The sequence below is a fragment of the Sesamum indicum genome, linkage group LG3 (genome assembly GCF_026168435.1).
Source record: "Sesamum indicum cultivar Baizhima isolate 11 linkage group LG3, ASM2616843v1, whole genome shotgun sequence".
Taxonomy (NCBI): domain Eukaryota; kingdom Viridiplantae; phylum Streptophyta; class Magnoliopsida; order Lamiales; family Pedaliaceae; genus Sesamum; species Sesamum indicum.
Window position 1 is genome coordinate 28,925,774 of NC_142659.1, and position 17,469 is coordinate 28,943,242.

Genomic DNA, 17,469 nt, shown 5'->3' on the forward strand with positions numbered 1-17,469 from the left:
GGGAATTTTACCCCAAGAAATGGACAGACATGAAGGAGAAATCTCATCTTTCGCACGTGCCCCTAAAAGCTGTTTCTATCAAACTCTCCGAACTTTTAACTTCTAGTTTAAATCAAACTTTAATTTAAGTATTTCAAAACTAGAAGTTATAAATAAAAAAAAATTAATTTATTTTTAATAATAAATTGATAAATATTTATTTAAACCGACGGTGAACGTTACCTAACCTAACAAGTGAGAATATTGATGTAGGGATTTGTCCTTTCAATCTTGAAATATTATTATTATTATTATTGTTATTGTTATTATTTTTGGTCACACAAGGTATTTTTCTTACAATGACCTTTCAATCTGTGTCTCATCACTCCCTTGTAGTAACGCGGATTTGGGAAAAAATATAATTTATTCCTTGTGATATGAGAAATGACTAAAAAATCTTATGTAAAAAATAAAATAGTAAATTATGCTTTGTATTTTTAAAAACGAAGCAAGTTCTTCCTGTCTAAACCATTGATGTATGGTCATTTGCTTCATTTTTAAAAATATAGAAGCTAATTTGCTAATTTCAAAATAGAAAGCAAAACACTAGTCCAAAATAGGAAAAAAGTTAAAAGAGAGATTAATATTAAAATTTAATAAATAAAAGTATATGAGTAAGAGATAGAAATTATTAATTACATAACTTTAAAGATTATGAAAATAAGTATAGTAAAAAAATTAAAATAATACCATAGAAAAATATAAGACATCACTTCAGTCATAAAGAATAATGAAAAGAAGCACACAAAGTGTTAAGTTTCGATATTATTTATAGAGAATAGACAATTGATAGAATTGCTATCTAATAAATGAAGAGACGCAAAGTAGAATCGTACAATATTTAAATACAAATTCAATGAAAACCATGATCAATAAGTAATAAAAAAATTTCCATGTGCTAGTCAATCTATTAATTGAGAGATTTATGTGAACGTACATTTATCTAAAAGTCATTTATAGATAATTCATCAACCAATAAAATATTTTTTTAACAATTAAAAGATTCAAAATATTAAAAAAAAAACCGTATTAATTTGGTGAAAATTAAATCATCAATTTATTGGTGAAAAATCGTTCTACCATAAATAGATAGATAGAAAATAGATTAGTGAATAAATTCCAAATATATTTAAATGAATAGTATATGATACACTACAATTTGAATTTGATTAAGAGAAAAACAATCTGCACTAATATCGTAGTCTTGAAAGTAGAATTTTGATATGAATGAGTAATAATTGTAAAAATAAAATATTGTGTAGATGATTTTGCAAATAAATAAAAAGTTAACTTGTTAACTTAAAACAAATGTGATTTTCCAAGGAATGAGTTTTTTTCTTAATAATTAAAGTATTCAAAAAGGTATTTGTCCAAAACTGAACCAATTAATTAGTAAAAGGAAAAAGCACGTGTTGCTGTAAATATATAGAGAGATGTATCAAAATTTGTCTGATAAGTTAGGTTCGTCCTCTTCGTATGGGACACTATATTATGAAATGGACCCGCTCCGCTTTTCAGATATGGCAATCAAATACTACCCCAATTTCTTCCAACCACAGATTGAAGCTCACTTATAAGTTATAGCTCAACAGACCTCCACATATTGTAGCACCTTTTCTGAGCAAACGATAAACACAGGACAAGAAAGGAAAAATCATGATGGATTTTCTCCTATTCTTCTTTCTGCTATGTGCTCTTTCCTGGACATGTTTTCATGTCCTGAAATCAATCTTACTACCCCGGCGACTGGCCAACTTTCCTCCAGGTCCTCCACCTCTTCCGATTGTTGGAAACATTCTCCAACTCGGTGAAAACCCCCACCAATCACTTGCCAAACTCGCCAAGACCTATGGCCCTCTGATGCACCTAAAATTTGGCAGCTTAGACACAATTGTTGTATCGTCTCCTGAACTTGCTAAACAAGTGCTTCAAAAGCATGATCAGGTGCTCTCCAGTCGACCTCACCTGGATGCAACCGCTGCTTATGGTCACAACAAGGTATCGGTAGCGTGGCTACCGGTGGTCAGCCGGTGGCGGGTTCTTAGGAAAATATGCAAAGACCAGATGTTTTCTTTGCAGAGAGTTGACTCAAGCCAGGGCCTCCGCCGGGAGAAGCTGAGGAAACTGCTTGATTACGTGCACGAATGTTGCGCTAGCTGCCGACTTTTGGATATTGCTGATGCTGCATTCTCCACGTCGCTCAATCTTATCTCAGCCAGTCTGTTCTCAGTAGAGTTTGCTCAGGTTGGTTCAGATTCGTCTCATGATTTCAAGGGAATTGTGCGTGGTTTGCTGCAGTTAGCTGGCACGCCTAACCTTGCTGACTACTTTCCGCTTCTTAAGCCTATTGATCCTCAAGGGCTTAAGCGCAAATCAGTGTCTTATGTTGGAAAACTACTCAGGATCTTTGATGATATAATTGATCAGAGACTGAAATCAGAAAGCCGCCCATACACAAATTATGAGCGGAAAAATGATTTACTAGAGGCACTTCTTGATATCAGCCGCAGTAATGAATCTGAATTAAACCGGAACGACATTTTACATTTACTCTTGGTAAGTTATGTTCTTCAGAACTTCAGCTGTGAAGATGGTAATCACTTCTAATTTCATCTCGAAAACATACTTGAGGTGGTACTGGTGGCTACCCTTTTGTCGTTCAAGCATTAAAGATGGGTAATAGTAGTATTTTGACCATACACATAGTTGAGCTAAATAATAACTTGGGACATTATTATATTTTGATCCTCTTGATCGGAATTACAGAACACCTCCAGTTAATGAACTTTGCAGTTACAGCATATAAGGACTGCGTACATCACACAATTAACACCCAATTATTTAAAGCTCTCCTGTTTCTTGCTAAACTTTCTGCTTTGTGCTAGGATTTATTTGTTGCAGGAACAGACACGACAGCAACCACGGTAGAATGGGCGATGGCGGAACTGATACACAATCCGAGGAAGATGGCAAAAGCAAGAAAGGAGCTTCAAACTATCATCGGCGGAAAGGGACAGGTTCAAGAATCAGACATATCCAGGCTGCCATATCTACAGGCAGTGGTCAAAGAGACATTCAGGCTTCACCCGGCGGGTCCTTTACTGTTACCTCACAAGGCTGAGGCTGACACATTAATTAATGATTATATAGTGCCCAGAAATGCACAGATACTTGTAAACGTTTGGGCAATTGGTAGAGATTCTAGCATATGGTCTAATCCTGATTCGTTTGAGCCCGAAAGATTTTTAGACAGCAAAATCGACATCAGGGGCCAGGATTTTGAGCTCATCCCATTTGGTTCAGGGAGGAGAATTTGTCCCGGATTGCCGTTGGCTTATCGGATTGTGCACGTCTTGGTGGCATCCCTGATTCACAACTTCGACTGGAAACTTGAAGGTGGAATTACGCCCGATGAATTGGACATGAAGGAGAAGTTTCAGTTTAGTTTGCAGAAGGTCGTTCCCCTAAAGGCTGTTCCTGTCAAACTCTGTCGAGAGCATTACATGCTCGATGAGAATGTATAAATTATAATTAATATTTTAAAATAAAAAATAATCAGTGATTATTTTGCCAAAAGTAATTTCCTCAATGTAGCTTCGCAGCATGGACAGCTAACCTGAATCTAAATCAATATATGGTAAGTGCAATATATTTGGTATGTGATTAGTGTACGATTTATGAAAAACGATCAATCACATAGCAAATGTCATACAATTGCTTTGTAATTAGTTTGGTTCGACCAAACTCAAATTATAATTAATTGATACTCAGATTATGGATGTGTATTGATTTTTTGATAAATTTTAAATTATAGATAATTATCGCATCGCGTTTCATAAAACTATGTCAATGAAAATTGTGAGCCATTGTTGCTAGTTATATATATTTGAAGGGGTCCTTTAACCAAAATATACAATTTTGACTCAATTTTAATTTTCTAGAATTTTAGGTTTTATTTTTTTTATTATTTCAAATTATGCTAATTGTTTTTTTCATATTTATGGTTGATGCAAGCAAAAAGTTAATGATTTGTGTATGTCCAACTTGGGATGTTTAGTAGAAAACACAGAGACAATTCGACATGCAAATCTGTAAGCAATTATGTAAATCTATAAATTGTGCAATAGGAACCCAATACAAAATAACCACTTAATGTGGGATTGTTTGAAATATGAGTACTTTGTGTGCATAAAAGGTTGTAAAATTGCGTCACCCTTCATGAGGGAAGAGTGGCATGTTTTCGTAGCCTCATGCCCTGTCGATGGCTGAGTATAGTCCTCTTGGAACTCGAGTAGGTGGTGCAGATGATAGGCTCCAGCATACTTGAAGGGGATCTTGAGAGTGTTTGACTGTCGGTGACTCTATCTCTTGAATTGATAAGCCTCCTCGCAAAATATGGACCCCAAATTCTTAGAAGGTAATTACAACGGAGTCGCCTAGATCCTCGGGGCTCCTCAATGGTTATGTAGCCATCATCCCTCCAAGTTGGCTGAATGACCTCCTGCCATTTGTGTATGAAGGCATGTTGTCGCCTAGTCGGTAGCCGAGTCAATTTCTCCCTTGGGTTCAGGAATAGGTATTCAGGCCCCATCTATGGGCTTTCTACCCTAACAGCTGCTTCAGGGGGCCTCAAGCTCAAAGCCTTCTCCTTTGGTCTGTGTTCATTCTTGTGTCTCACCCAATTTGAACTCCTTCTTGGACTTTACATGTTTTTGGGGCATCGTTCGAAGGTGAATATTAAAGATTAGTAACGAATCCTGCACTTAATTTCCTCAACTTTGAAACTCCAACATTTCTTAATTTTCAAACTTGCATTATTTAGTTTCCAAAATTAATACATTGTCAAAATATTTATGGTAATAACCATGCTTAATAAATAAGAATTATGTATTTTTTTTAAATGTAAGATATCTATTTTTTTTTGTTTTTTAAATTCTAAATTTGATAAGTCTCCAAATCTTTCTTATTTCTCTTTAATTTCCAAAATCTATTCATTGTCAAAATATTTATGGTAAATAACGATGTTTAATAAATATGAACTATGTATTTTTTAGAAAAAAATAAGATATCTTGCTTTTTGATGGAGTAGTAAATTGCCCTGATAAAGGAAATAAATCACTTAAATAAGATAAGGGGAATATTCTCATAAAGAAAAGTCCGAAATCAAATTTATCAAATCAGCGTGATATGATAAATTACTGAACTAGCCCTAGTCAACAAATCACAACTTTGTAATAGGGGTATGCCAAGAAAAAAAACAGTATTTTACTCTTAGCTACTTGAATAGCATGAATTTGCTGGTATAAGTACCCATCTTCATTCTATCATTTGGATAAGTGAAATTCTTGTAACAGGCTTAGTGTCAGTATGCTGCATCGCACTCCAATACATATATAGTTGATCTCGCCATTAGGCAACGTCACTCTTCCTTTATTTTTCAAATTCTAAATTTACAAGTTTTCAAATTAACTCCGACCTTTCTTATTTTTCGAACTTGCATTGTGTAGTTTCCCATTGTTAACATATTTATGGTAAATAACAATGCTTAATGAATAAGAATTATGTAAGTTTGGACCCCCACTATATGCGTTGGATTTTGTTTTATTGCATAGTAGATATTGTTTAGATTTTATTTATTTAATATTGTTGATTGTAGTATGGTTATTATAATTATTTTTGTTAAGTATTGATATTTGACAGGAATTATTATAGTTGACTTATTTTTATTAATAACAGTCCATTGTTTCAAATAAAAAAAGAATTATGTATTTTTTCTTTAAAACAATATTTATAGTTTTCAACCGACCTTTCTTGTTTTACAAACTTGCATTAATTTATAATGTCTATGATAATTATATAAGTTGAATCCAACTATGTATTATAACCTTTTATTATATATATTGCTTTAATATTATGTTAATCCAATAGATATGGAGAGTCACAAATTCACTATTCTCTAAGTGGACAAAATATATAAGTTTATATAAATAAAATAGACAAGTAGTTCCAGGATTTTGAGCTCATTCAAGAAACGTGCATGGAGGAAAAGTTCAAGGCCGTGCTTCTCAAGGCTGTTCCCATCAAATTCTAAGTTGGGTATGTCATCCAAAATAAAGAAAGGTGGTTGTCCCTTTGTTTATTTGGCAACATAAGCCGCCCAGACATACAAGGATGTCTTTATGGTCATACATACCAAGTGACAAGCATTTATAGTACTGACTAATAGCATAAAAACTAGTCGAAATTATCAGCCCCTGCAGAAACCATAATGGGACTTCTGACTCTGTACTTGCCATTTTCCTCAATCCAAGTCAGCGAACCATCTCTGTTTTGAGTCTCAATATCAGCTTTATAACGAATGGTTAAGACATAGCTCTTCTTCTCGTATTTCTTTTGAAACACCAGAGTCTGTGGCTGAATTCTGACCGTGGTATTCTCTGGTGTTTCCAACTTAACTCTGTATCTGGCTGCACCATCCCCTACGTTCGTCACAGTCCTCTGGAATCTCCGGGTCAATGTCCTTCCTCTTTCTGCAAAGCTAAAAAGAGCGACGAAAGATGGGTAATTTAGGTCTGCAGATGGAGTTGAGCAATTGTGGCTTGATCTTATGATGGTTTGAGTTTGCTCGCGAGTGAAATTCATGGAGCATACAAGATTTACCAAATCTTGATGGGACACGTCGTAAATGAGGCCTGGATCAAGTGCCCGGTTCGGATCAACCAGTCCTGATCCAATGCCTAAAGGTGTGGCGGCTGTGTAATCAAAGGCCATATCCTTGATGGGCTGATTAGTATTATCAAGAGGATTAGCAGTTGTCATCATGGCGGACTGAATAGCGGCAGGGCTCCATTCAGGGTGTGCAGCTTTCAGAAGTGCAGCAGTTCCGGAGACGTGAGGGCAAGCCATGGATGTGCCTGAAATGAGAGTATAGTCCGTGGACAGGAATATATTCTTACCAATTCTTGGTCCAGTAGCGTGAGGATAATAGGCTGCTAAGATTGACACTCCCGGTGCCATTAGATCAGGCTTCAAGATGCCATCGTAACTTCGTGCAGGGCCTCTTGATGCGTCATCTGATAAGGCTGGGGCCGCTCTCGGCTCTGTCCCGAGAATTGTCTGTTGAAAATCAATGGTTGCTCTTGGTGCAGAACTTCTTGATGCATAATTGATCACCTCTCGTGCTTCTGTCGGAGTAATTACAACTCCAGGGAAAGGAAATAAATTGGACCGAAAGATGGGGGGTTCTTCAGCAATGAGGATAGCTGCTCGGACATTAGACTCGGGTAGATTGTTCATTGCAGAAGAGAAATCTGTATTTCCAATGGTTAGATTGCACACAATGATACTCTGCTCAGGGGCTCCTGATAGTAATTCAGATGAGCTGCACTCAGATAAGGTCTCATTGTAAACGAGTGGCAAGTTTCTGACTGAGGCTCTCGCGGGAAATGTGGTCCATCCTGTGATGACTTTCCCATTTCCTAGAGTCAATGTTCCGGCTAACCAGCGATCAATTGTACCCGATGTTACCACCACAGCCCAGGGGATTCCTGATCGTATAGTCCTGACACTTGGCCCGCGATTTCCAGCTGAGAGACTGACCATGATTCCTTTCTCCCTAGCACCAAAGCTAGCAATTGAAAGCGGGTTCTCATATAGAAGACTCGAACGAATACCCAAAGAAATCGAAATTATATCGACTCCATCAGCCACAGCCTGGTCGATGCCGGCGAGTATATCAGAGTTAACGCCTCCATTCCACAGGACCTTATACACCGCCAGCCTAGCACGTGGAGCAACTCCTCTTGCAGTTCCAGGGGCATAACCGAAGAACGAAACACCATCTACAAAGTTTCCGGCAGCAATTGATGCAACGTGGGTGCCATGACCATCCACATCTCTAGCAGAGTTCACACCTATCGATAAGTCGGGAAGCTGTGCTCGAAACCCTTCATTGAAGTATCTAGCTCCAATGATTTTCTTGTTGCACGAGGACGAATTGAATTGTTCCCCTTCTTGGCAAATTCCCTTCCACCTTGCAGGGATTTCAGTCATTCCATCATCCCTGAAGCTAGGACTTTCCGGCCAAATTCCAGTGTCAATAACGCCAATGATCACGTCTTTTCCATAGTTAGACGCTGGCCACAACCCTGTCGCAGTGTTGAGAGAAAGGAACTTATATGAATGGGTGGTGTCTGGTGTGACGACATCATCGGCATAGGCGGAAATGAACCCTGGTGACTTCTTTAGAGCTTGCAATTCAGCTTTAGTCATCACTGCACTGAATCCATGGAATGCATTATCATAAGTGTAGATAATCTTTGGTTCAGAATTTTGGCCCTCCAATGATGTCTGAGCCACTGATTTTAGTGATTTAAGCATGGAGGAGTACCAATAAGTGTGACTGGAAAATGCCTTTGGCATGGAGGATTTGTCCGTATGAACAATGTATACGGATCTTTCAGCTGAAGCATGATGAAAATGGTGAAGCAAAAGAAACCATGAGAGTAGAATTAGAGCCACTGCTTTAGAAAGCTCCATTCTTTTCCAGGATGAGATCTGGACTGATGGATACTTTAGACAAGTACCCTTCTTAATATAAGCTAAAAAGATTTGTTTCAACGGTAAGAATCGGCGGCTCGGGACTCATCTCTGCTTTTGTTCAATTATTGTTGTGCCTTTGCTTGTCGGACAACTTGCAAAAATGCAAGGGATAGAATTCAAGAAACTTTTATAAGCTCGGGTTCATTAATATATAAATTAATTATATGATTAGTAAATTTGTCAGGTGATTGATATACAAAAATCAACAATTACATAACAAGTCTATGATGCTTATTATGTGATTGGTTTGGTTCCGCAAAACTTGTTTTTAGTAAGAAACTTTTTTATATCCCAAAGGCAACCGTGGAACCAAATTACTAGATCTAATTTAGATTTTGACCCTATTAGACTAAATTATATAATGTGAATTAAAGATCAATTATACCAAGATTCCTCCAAAAGTAGTAAAATAAAACTAATAAAATGTTAAAAAATAGTATCAAATAAGTAAATAACAAAGAACCATATAAACCTTCAAAACAAAAAACTTAATACTAAGAAAACTTATTCTACTTACCACCGACACTTGAAAGAACATAAGAGCGTGGTAAAGCTAAAAGTATTTCATCATTTAATACTGAAATTCTTGAATGATCAGACGCAAAACTGTTGCATTTATGAGAGGATAAATGTGAAATTATCCCAATATTAAGTGAAGAAAGATAAACTTGGCTGCAATATCATTACATTGAAGGCGACGGATCGATGGTGAAAACCATTTATTCCAAGTTGCGATATGGCTCGTCCACCCCACTCACGTTAGGGCCCTGTTAAAATATAATGGTACAGACATTGAATCTGAATTTCATGTACCTGTCTAACAAGATATTTTGCAACCCACGTATCTTTGAAATGCCAAAATATAAAAATTAAATAGGATAGTGGGGAGGCATCTTCAGGGAGTTTTGTCCTCGGTCTATTCCAAACACAAAGTTAAGAGACAAAAATTAAAGAAACTGTGTTGAAAATCCATAATGCCACTCAAGGGAGGCGAGTCAATAAACATTTTCATTTTTCAAAATTGGTATTTCATTTTTTAACTTTACAGCAATATGTTTTGATTTTTGATGCAAGCATTATTCTTTTTAAATTGTTAGCTACAAACTATCACTCATGGTGGCTGTAATGGTACTTTTATTTTTGCTTTGTTAGCTACTGTGTTAGAGTAATTTGAATGGCAAGATAGAAAAATGGTGTATATTCATATTATGTTTATTTAAGTTGTTTTAATTAAATAATTCAATTCAAACCGTAATTCATTAGGAGCTTTTGTATTAGAAATAAGCCCTTATAATACAAACTAAATAGTTTATTTATACGCATTAAACTATTTATATAATTTAATAATAAAAGGAGAAAATACACTTTACTCCTCTTAATTATTCGTCATGTAACAATTATCATTTAAACTAATAAATGTAACATTTATCCTCTGCAATTAAATTTTTAGACAATATTCACTTATTAAAAAAGAATAATTAAAAATAATTCGATGATGATTTAATGGGTAAAATATTAAAATATAGTACAATAATATTATTGTCAAGACTTAAAAGGGCATTTATGTCCAATTAAAAGAATAAGTATTATATTTATTAATTTAAAAGGATAAACATTACGCGATGAATAACTGAGGAGGAGAAAGTGTATTTTACCCTAATAAAAAATAAACAAGCTACAGTAAAACCTCTATAAATTAATAAATCCTATAAAATAATAAAATCTTCTGGTCTCGACTTGAGCCTTTGTAAAAAATCATCAAATTCGATAAGATAATAAGATAATAATTTTTCAAAAAATTTCTTTATAAATATTAGGTCCCATTAGAACTCTAAATTAATAATTCATGAATATTACAATTATAAATATTATGGTAATTTGCTAAAATATGAAGTTTGTAATGCTTTACGTATTTGATCATTCATGGATGATTTTGCGATGCCTTTTAGATGAGAAGACATGGTTGGGTGTTATGAATTATTTTATTTTCATATTGAGATTTATATAGTATATGTTTCATTCATCATGCATGAATATATTTAATTGGCTATAATAGTTATGTAAGTGCAACGAATTAATGTGAACATATATATTTAAGTAATTCCAATGAATTGATACATGCGTCTACGAATGTAATAGTTAATTGTATACAATAAGTTGATATTATACATGAATATATTTAATTAGTTATAAAGAATTGATTGATGTATTAATATAATCAATGAAACATATATCAATTCATTTATTTTCAATATATATGTACTAAATTTGCTAAATTTAAAAAGTCTCTCTTTTAATTAATAAAATATTAATTTATTGATAAATTAATATCTCTCTAAATTAATAAAATTTTATGATTCCAAAATTATTAATTTATAAAGGTTTGGCTGTCTACCCAAAAAAAAAAAACTTAGATCCAGCGGTCTAAACATGACAGCTTATTTGATGGTCCAGGCCCCAGGGCGACCCCGCCAGTTTACAGGCTATTAAACTGATGAAACACTCAGCTTTATCCTCTATGTACAGATGTAATAAGAGTAATTGATCCTTACCTTTTTGCTTTTATAAACAATAGCAGAGTGGCAGATTGGGAAGGTGAAAATGGGTCCCCGCAGATTTAATTTACTCTTCCCACATTATCACGACGCCAATCAATCAATCATCTGATTTTAGATAATTTTTCATTTTCCTCATATTTCTTATTTTCTTTATTATAGGTATAGAGTTCGGAGAGGACTAATTATTCGACCTGAGTCGTAATTATTTTGAAAAATATGATCCATTTTAGTTTCATAAAATGGCAGTCACGTGGAAGCCCATCCAACACAAATATAACTGGTTGATGAGCAATTGGTCTGCAGTTAAGAACATGGAGTTCAGGAATTTAATACAGTGATTGCCCTGATTAGGATTTGTACTCATTTGATTGCAAGATTATCCAATTATTACTATTATTGTATGTACAAAAGCAACAATGACAGCCACAATTAAGAAAAGATGACAAGGTATAATAATTTAGCAGAAGCGGAGAAAAGTTGTCGGCCGCCATGTCCTTACTGCAGTCTAGCAAGATTATCAACTTATAGGGCACAATGTTCTTTGTCTTATGCATCAACCACTTCAGAGTAAAACAATGGGAGTTGCTGTGATTATACTCTCATGGTTGCTTCTCGATCACCATTTTCATCATGTTTCAGCTGAAAGATCAGTGTACATTGTTCATATGGATAAATCCTCCATGCCAAAGGCATTTTCCAGTCACCATTATTGGTATTCTTCCATGCTTAAATCTGTAAAGTCAGAGCCTCAGGCATCATTCAACAGCCTGAAAGCTGAGCCAAAGCTTATCTACACTTATGACAATGCCTTTCATGGATTCAGCGCACTGGTATCTAAAGCTGAACTGGAAGCCCTAAAGAAGTCACCAGGGTTCATTTCGGCCTATTCCGATCATATTCTCACACCAGACACCACCCATTCCTATAAATTCCTGTCCCTCAACACTGCCACAGGCTTGTGGCCAGCATCAAAGTATGGCAAAGATGTGATCATCGGAGTTGTCGACAGCGGAATTTGGCCGGAAAGTCCGAGCTTTAGGGATGATGGAATGACTGAAATCCCTGCAAGGTGGAAGGGAATTTGCCAAGAAGGGGAACAATTCAATTCGTCTTCGTGCAACAAGAAAATTATTGGAGCCAGATATTTCAATAATGGGTTTCAAGCTGGGAATCCCGATCTTCCAATAGATGTGAACTCTGCTAGAGATATGGATGGTCACGGCACCCACGTTGCGTCCATTGCTGCTGGAAATTTTGTGGATGGTGTTTCGTTCTTCGGTTATGCCCCTGGAACGGCAAGAGGGGTTGCTCCGCGTGCGAGGCTGGCGGTTTATAAGGTCTTGTGGAGAGGAGGCACTAGCTCCGATATACTCGCGGGCATCGACCAGGCTGTGGCTGATGGAGTCGATATAATTTCGATTTCAATCAGTAACCGTAACACTAATCTGTATGAGAACCCTCTTGCAATAGCTAGCTTCGGTGCCAGGGAGAAAGGGATCCTGGTTTGTCTATCAGCTGGAAATCGCGGCCCGTCTTTTGCCACTTTACGATCGGGGATCCCGTGGGCTGTCGTAGTTGCATCAGGGACAATTGATCGGTGGTTTGCCGGAACTTTGACCATGGGGAATGGAAAAACCATCACGGGATGGACAACGTTTCCTGCCAGAACGCCGGTTAGAGACTTGCCACTTGTTTACAACAAGACCTTATCCGCCTGTGACTCAAATGAATTACTGGCAGAAGCCCCTGATCAAAGTGTTGTCGTATGTGACATAACGATTGAAAATAGAAGCTTCATTTTCGCAATGGTATATCTATCCGAGTCTAATGTCCGAGCAGCTATCATCATTGCTGAAGATATCAGCATATTGCGATCTGTTTCGTTTCCTTACCCTGGAGTTGTAATTAGCCCCACAGAAGCACGACAGGTGATCGATTATGCATCTAGTAGTTCTGCACCAAGAGTAAGCATTGATTTCCAACAAACAGTTCTGGGGACGGGGCCAAGAGCTGCTCCGGCCTTATCAGATGACTCATCAAGAGGCCCTGCTCGAAGTTATCCACACATCTTGAAGCCAGACATAATGGCGCCAGGAGTGTTAATCTTAGCGGCCTATTACCCTTATGCTGTAGGACCAAGAATCGGTAAGAACATATTCTTATCCAGTGACTACACTCTCTTGTCAGGCACATCAATGGCTTGCCCTCATATCGCCGGAGTTGCTGCACTCCTCAAAGCTGCTCACCCTGAATGGAGCCCAGCAGCCATTCAATCCGCCATGATGACAACTGCTAATCCTCTTGATAACACTAATCAACCCATCAAGGAACAGGACAACACAGTTGCCTTGCCTTTAGGCATGGGATCAGGGTTGGTCGATCCAAACCGAGCACTTGATCCAGGCCTTGTTTACGATGCATCTCAACAAGACCTTGTAAATCTTGTCTGCTCCATGAATTTCACTCTCGAGCAAACTCAAACCATTATTAGATCGAGCTACAATTGCTCGACTCCATCCTCCAACCTGAATTACCCGTCTTTTATCGCTATTTATAACTCCCCAGATCAAGGAAGGACTTTAACCCGGAGATTCCAGAGGACTCTCACGAATGTAGGGGATGGTGCAGCCACATACAGAGTTAAGTTGGAAAAACCAAAGAATACCAAAATCCAGATTCGGCCACAGATTTTAGTGTTTAAGAAGAAATATGAGAAGCAGAGCTATTCTTTAACCATTACTTTTAAAGCGCCTGATTTTACGACTGGTGCACCAGACGGATCGATCACTTGGATCGATAATAGAGGCAAGTACAGTGTGAGGAGTCCCATTATGTTGTCTCCAGGGGTGGCCGACGATTGATCACTGTTCATTGTTCTCTATTGACACTATTTGTAATGCTTGTTACTTTCTGGAATCCTATAATAATTCTGAGGGCATTTGTGCTGAGGAAATGTTCTGTTTAAGGAAAATTATGTGATCAGAAAAGAAAGAGAGTGAAGAGAAATCATAAACTCAAATGGGGAAAAGAAATCATAAAATATGCCAAGAGATGTTTCATAGTATAAACTCGAGCACATGAAGAGCAGGAATCCTTAGAATTGTTTTCCGGGCACGGATTTGAGTAGGAAAAAAGAAAATGGTGTGATGAATCATGAGATTTAAATCAACAAATGGAAGAAATATATAAAGCACATGGTAAAGCACTCAATGGATCTATGTTATGATTATCACCATGTACTTTGATCTTTAAGTTGAACTCATTTTCGACACACAGCCCCATAACCTGGTTTACAGTTGGTAGGAATAATTAGTTCTTCGAGACAACTTCGGCTTGTGAAGACTAAGTTTTGGAATTGAAATTATTCAGCTTCATATATTTTGATGATGGTGATATTATAAAAGACCCATATGCCCTTCGGACGAGGGTAAAACGGTCTACACACTTTGAAGGTCTTTGACCAAGGGTCAATCCCTTGGTAGTTACATATTCAAAGCGTACTTAACTCCTAAAAAGGAGGACACTTAAGCACCATTCACAGATAGTGGACACTGAACGTGGATACATGCATAAACCTGTCAATAGCGCAAGATAGTAAGGGATATAAGGAAGGAGATCGCATGGCGAGAAGGTAAGTTCTTTTTGGGTAGTTTTTCAGCTAGTTATCTTCGCTTAACATTGAGAGCTATCTCACACATACTAGAAAACTAACTTGAGCGTCGGAGCACCTCCGCCGGGACCTATCCCGGCTAAGTGACGTTCATTTCTTGTTTGCAGAGAACCTTTTCGATTACGCACGTAGAGCAGATCGTTTGCTTGGAGAGAAGCTGAGTTTTCGTGCCGGATCATATTTAAATAATTCATGTTGGATGTATTGACAATTTAAATATTCATATACTTGTACGCATGATTATGCACTTCCGACATGTTTAATTTGGCAGTAATCCAAGCAAAAAATGACATAGTGATCTACAACGATTGTGTAATGAACCAAGAACGTTTATAAGTATATATTAAGTCCCGAGTCTAGGAGTCTAGAGAGTCTACTGGTCAGCGTCAACGACTGGGAACGGCGGCAAAGGCACTTCCCAAACCCCGAGTAGAGGAGTTTTTTCATTCTTACTCTGAAACTATCTTCTTTCAGAATTCTTTCTCCCACACACCTTTGCCTCTTTCACCGAGGAGGTTAGGGGGCAGAAGAGAAATTGAGTCAATGGATCTCGTAACACTTTTTCTTGCTCTATTTTGCAATTTCTTGGCATGGTTCTGTGTCCTGAGGTCCAATACCCGGCGGAGATCGGCCAAGCTTCCACCGGGGCCTCGGCCTTCTCCTATCATCGGAAACATTCTCCAACTCGGCCGAAACCCCCACCAATCACTCGCCGAACTCTCAAAAACTTATGGCCCTTTAATGTCTCTCCAGCTTGGTAGCATATACACAGTAGTTGTATCCTCACCTGAACTTGCAAAAGAAGTACTACAGAAACATGACCATGTCTTTTCTGGCAGGACCATAGCAGCTGCTGCCCAAGTGCACGACTACCACAAGATTTCAATGGCCTATTTGCCAGTCGGAAAGGAATGGGGAACAATACGCAAGATATGCAAAGAACATGTTTTCTCCACTCATCGACTGGACGCTAGCCAAGGCCTGAGACGAGAGAAGTTGCAGAAACTGTGCGACTATGTGTATCGGCGCTGTACAGGCCGAGTCGTGAACATTGGCGAGGCTGCCTTCATAAGAACGCTTACTCTAATGTCGGGTAGGCTGTTTTCAGTTGATTTTACTGACTTTGATTCAGATGTTACTCGGGAATTCGAGGAGACTATTGAGGGCGTGGCCAAGATTGTTGGTGCTCCAAATATTGCCGACTTTTTTCCCATTCTGAAGATGATTGACCCACAAGAGATACAGAGGCAGGCTAAGTTTTACTTTGGGGAGATTGATCGTAATGTTTGAAGAAATAATCATTCAGAGACTGCAATCCAGGAAGGCGTCCAATGGTTCTCCCAAGAAAAATGATTTGCTAGAGGCACTTCTTGATCTCAGCCAGGGAAGCGAATATGAGCTGAGTTGCAAACGAATAAATCATTTACTTCTGATGAGTTGTTCATCTGTTTAATAAGTTTGAACACTAGATAGTTTGTGGCCAACGTGGTTTGGGTAACGGCTGGAAAAGACTGGTTATCTGTCAAATATCTGATGTAAACAATCTAGTTTATGTGCGGCTTGTCTCAATGGTAGCAAGAACTAACTCCATCTTTACTTTAGGACTTATTCGTTTCAGGGTCAGACAGAACATCAAGTACAGTGGAATGGGCAATGACAGAACTGCTACGCAGCCAAGAGATGATGGCTAAAGCAAAGAATGAGCTGAAAAGTGCAATCGCAGAAAACAAACAAGTCGAAATATCAGACATATCAAGACTGCCATACTTACAGACCGTGATAAAAGAAACATGCAGATACCAATCCTGCCGGTCCACTATTAATCCCTGATAAGGCGGAAGACAATGTTGAAATTGACGGCTATACAATCCCTAAAAACACATAGATATTTGTTAATGCCTGGGATATTGGCAGAGTTCCAATCATATGGTCGAACCCAAACTCATTTGAGCCTGATCGGTTCTTGGACAGCAGGATAGACTATAAGGGCCAAGACTTCATGCTTAAACCTTCCGAGTCAGGAAGAAGAATGTGCCCTGACTGGCCACTGGCTAATCGTATGTTACATCTTATGGTGGCATCTCTGATTCATAACTTTGATTGGAAATTCAAACCAGGGATGAAGCCGGAAGATGTTGACACGGAAGAGAAGTTTGGATTGTCGATTCCCCTCAAGGCTATTCCAGTCAAGCCATTAAGCATATAACATTTGCAAAAATGTATTCTGTCAAAGTGTTGTGTACTTGTGTGTCCGTAGTTAGTCATTCTGTTCTCATTCTCTTTAATCATCCCGTCTTTTCATATAAATTTTGGAATCAATATCGTAATTTTTATCTCGTTGGCTCTTCATGTTGGTGAAGGAATCTGGGTCAGAAGTTCCCACCAATCACCACCCGCAAAGATTTCAAGGAGGCAAAATTAATGGGATGGTAATGGTATGTGGGATAGCAGGTGCTGGTGGACGGCCTGACCACATCCGGGCAACCATGAACTCTTCAATGAAGCCTATGAGATCCTGATTGTTACGATCAACATCCTCATCGCTAGGTAATTCGCGGCCTTGAACAAAAAAAAAAAGGAGCCAGAGGCTGATCTCTCAAG

The 17,469-nt window shown here is 37.8% G+C and overlaps 3 protein-coding genes and 1 pseudogene across 3 annotated transcripts; 3 read left to right on the forward strand and 1 right to left on the reverse strand.

The window, feature by feature from the left end:
* Positions 1-1,585: 1,585 nt before the first annotated feature.
* On the forward strand, positions 1,586-3,615 carry LOC105159279 (cytochrome P450 76T24-like). The gene is made up of 2 exons (XM_011076290.3): positions 1,586-2,595; positions 2,925-3,615. Exons 1-2 carry the CDS (start codon positions 1,696-1,698, stop codon positions 3,561-3,563), a joined length of 1,539 nt encoding a protein of 512 aa, XP_011074592.2. The 5' UTR covers positions 1,586-1,695; the 3' UTR covers positions 3,564-3,615.
* A 2,535-nt stretch (positions 3,616-6,150) lies between these two features.
* Positions 6,151-8,691, reverse strand: LOC105159135 (subtilisin-like protease SBT3). The gene has a single exon (XM_011076091.3). The coding sequence runs from the start codon at positions 8,575-8,577 to the stop codon at positions 6,274-6,276; it is 2,304 nt and encodes a 767-aa protein (XP_011074393.1). The 5' UTR covers positions 8,578-8,691; the 3' UTR covers positions 6,151-6,273.
* A 2,921-nt stretch (positions 8,692-11,612) lies between these two features.
* LOC105159136 (subtilisin-like protease SBT3) lies at positions 11,613-14,151 on the forward strand. Its single transcript, XM_011076092.3, has one exon. The coding sequence runs from the start codon at positions 11,747-11,749 to the stop codon at positions 14,057-14,059; it is 2,313 nt and encodes a 770-aa protein (XP_011074394.2). The 5' UTR covers positions 11,613-11,746; the 3' UTR covers positions 14,060-14,151.
* Positions 14,152-14,748: 597 nt separating this feature from the next.
* Positions 14,749-17,204, forward strand: LOC105159280 (ferruginol synthase-like; annotated as a pseudogene).
* The last annotated feature ends 265 nt before the right edge of the window (positions 17,205-17,469 follow it).